The 2,024-nt window shown below is 30.6% G+C and overlaps 1 protein-coding gene across 1 annotated transcript in view; it reads left to right on the forward strand.

Annotated features, from left to right (window-relative positions):
• Positions 1-274: 274 nt before the first annotated feature.
• LOC108749058 (solute carrier family 22 member 3-like) overlaps positions 275-2,024 on the forward strand; it is a 6,828-nt gene continuing 5,078 nt past the window's right edge. The window contains exons 1-2 of the mRNA XM_018487557.1: positions 275-616; positions 1,623-1,870. Of these exons, the coding sequence (XP_018343059.1) occupies positions 275-616; positions 1,623-1,870 (590 nt within the window). The remainder of the gene's footprint in view (positions 617-1,622; positions 1,871-2,024) is intronic.

Here is a 2,024-nt window from a genome sequence, read left to right on the forward strand (position 1 = left end):
TAGATCAGAAGATTGTTTAAAAAATTACACGTTTATGTTTTAGCGCCATTTAAATTTGACTTAAGGGACTTATAAAATCACTTAATATTATATAGTAGAAATTTTAAATTCTATCTATTTGGAATTTATTTTTTGTTCTCGATTATTATACTAGTTTATATCTGAATATAAATTACTGTATTAAGATAAAATATATCACTTTAAGAAATAGTTTCTTACTCTTTAGAATACAATAATTTGATATCATAAATAAATTTTTTTGTATATTTCCTAGATGAAAGATTCGACGCATAAAAGCTATGGTTGTCAACTCATGGAAAATTCATCGATGTTTGCCAATTTAACTTTTGCATCGTCAGAAGTGTCAGCGTTTACGTCTTGTTCCGGTGAATATCACTTCGAGACGGAATTTATGGAGAACAGCGTAGTTACTGAATGGGGTTTAGTATGCGAGAAACGATATTTATCTTTTCTTGGACCGACTGTTTATTACATAGGAGTGCTTCTGGGTGCATGGATCACCGGATTTTTAATTGATCGTATTGGTAGACTTCCAGTCCAAGCGATATGTCTTTATGTGCAAGGCACAATGGCGGTCGCACTTTATATTGTGCAGGTAAAAATTTCTTATCATATTATTATTAATAATATTAAAAATATCAGCGATATTAAAAATAGCAGCCGATAAATTGAGAATTATATATTAATCGTTACATTTCTGGAAAGATGACAAAATTTATTTGAAAGATGAGAAAATTAAATTTACACTAATTATTTCACATTTTTATAAAAGTAGTTTAATGTTATTGCATTTAATTTTTGGCAATAAAATAAAATTACGATTGATAATTCTTCATCAATTTTTTTCATTCATAAATTATCTTACTATTCGAGATATTATGGATTTGATACTCGAGCGAAAAAAAAGGAATATTTAATAAATTGATTACTTGCCCTAATTAGGGATGCACCGGATTATAAAATTACCGGATACTGAATATCGGATATCTGAAAAGAATGTGACACCGGATATTTGATATCTGGTAGAGTAATTATTCGACTGGATACCGGATATTTTTTGGATATCTAATATAAATTCCTCAAAATTCTAAAAAAGGAAAGCAGTGGGAAAAATAGCGTTGATAATTTTCATTAAATTTGTTCTTTTTTTGCTTCAAGTTCTGAACTAGTGTACATTAGTGTAATAAGTTAAAACGAGACAGATATAGTTTATTTCACTCTAACTTATTGTACTAGTTCAGCACTAGATCAGAATTCTTCGAAAAAGAACAGATCTTTTATCTCCTCAACATGAAAAGAAAAAGAGGAAAGATGAACTGTAAAAGAAACTTAGCTGAAAAGAATAGAATTCTGCATAAATGAAATTTTCAATATAAAGTTTCAATTGGATATATTGTCGATACAGTCGAATGTAGTATATAGTCGGACATAATATTCAGTCGGATACTAGTGACGTCCGGCTATCCGAATGGATAATAAAAAAGTACCGTGTAATAACCGGTACTTTACGGATATTTTTCGTATATCTGATGCATCCTTAGTCGTAATGTATAAGAACTAAAACTAGAAATGTTAAAGGAGAGTAAAATTTGCGACTTTAGAGTTATCCTGCGTTTCTGGTGTTACGTAGTCTTCAAGGAGTATTCGTTCAAGGCTTGCAGAATTCCACATATATTCTTTCCCTGGAACTATTTCCAGCGCGATCTCGCACTCTCGTCGCATTGATTATGCAGATTTCCTGGTCGATGGGTCTCGTACTGCTCGCAGTACTCAGCTACGTGATTCCTGATTGGCGAATTTTGCAATTGGCTGTTTCCGTACCCACTGCGATTACTGTGCTGTATATTTGGTAAGGAAAAGAAAAAGGAAGGGAAGAGGAAGAAACAATTCACAATTAACACAAAAATAGAAAATCTTCAAGATACTTTAAAATCTTCCAAAGTTTTAAAATCTTTCAAATGTTATATTTATGATTTGTAATATTAAATAAATATAAATATATG

The sequence above is a fragment of the Trachymyrmex septentrionalis genome, unplaced genomic scaffold, assembly GCF_001594115.1.
Source record: "Trachymyrmex septentrionalis isolate Tsep2-gDNA-1 unplaced genomic scaffold, Tsep1.0 scaffold257, whole genome shotgun sequence".
In the NCBI taxonomy this organism is placed as follows: Eukaryota; Metazoa; Arthropoda; class Insecta; order Hymenoptera; family Formicidae; genus Trachymyrmex; species Trachymyrmex septentrionalis.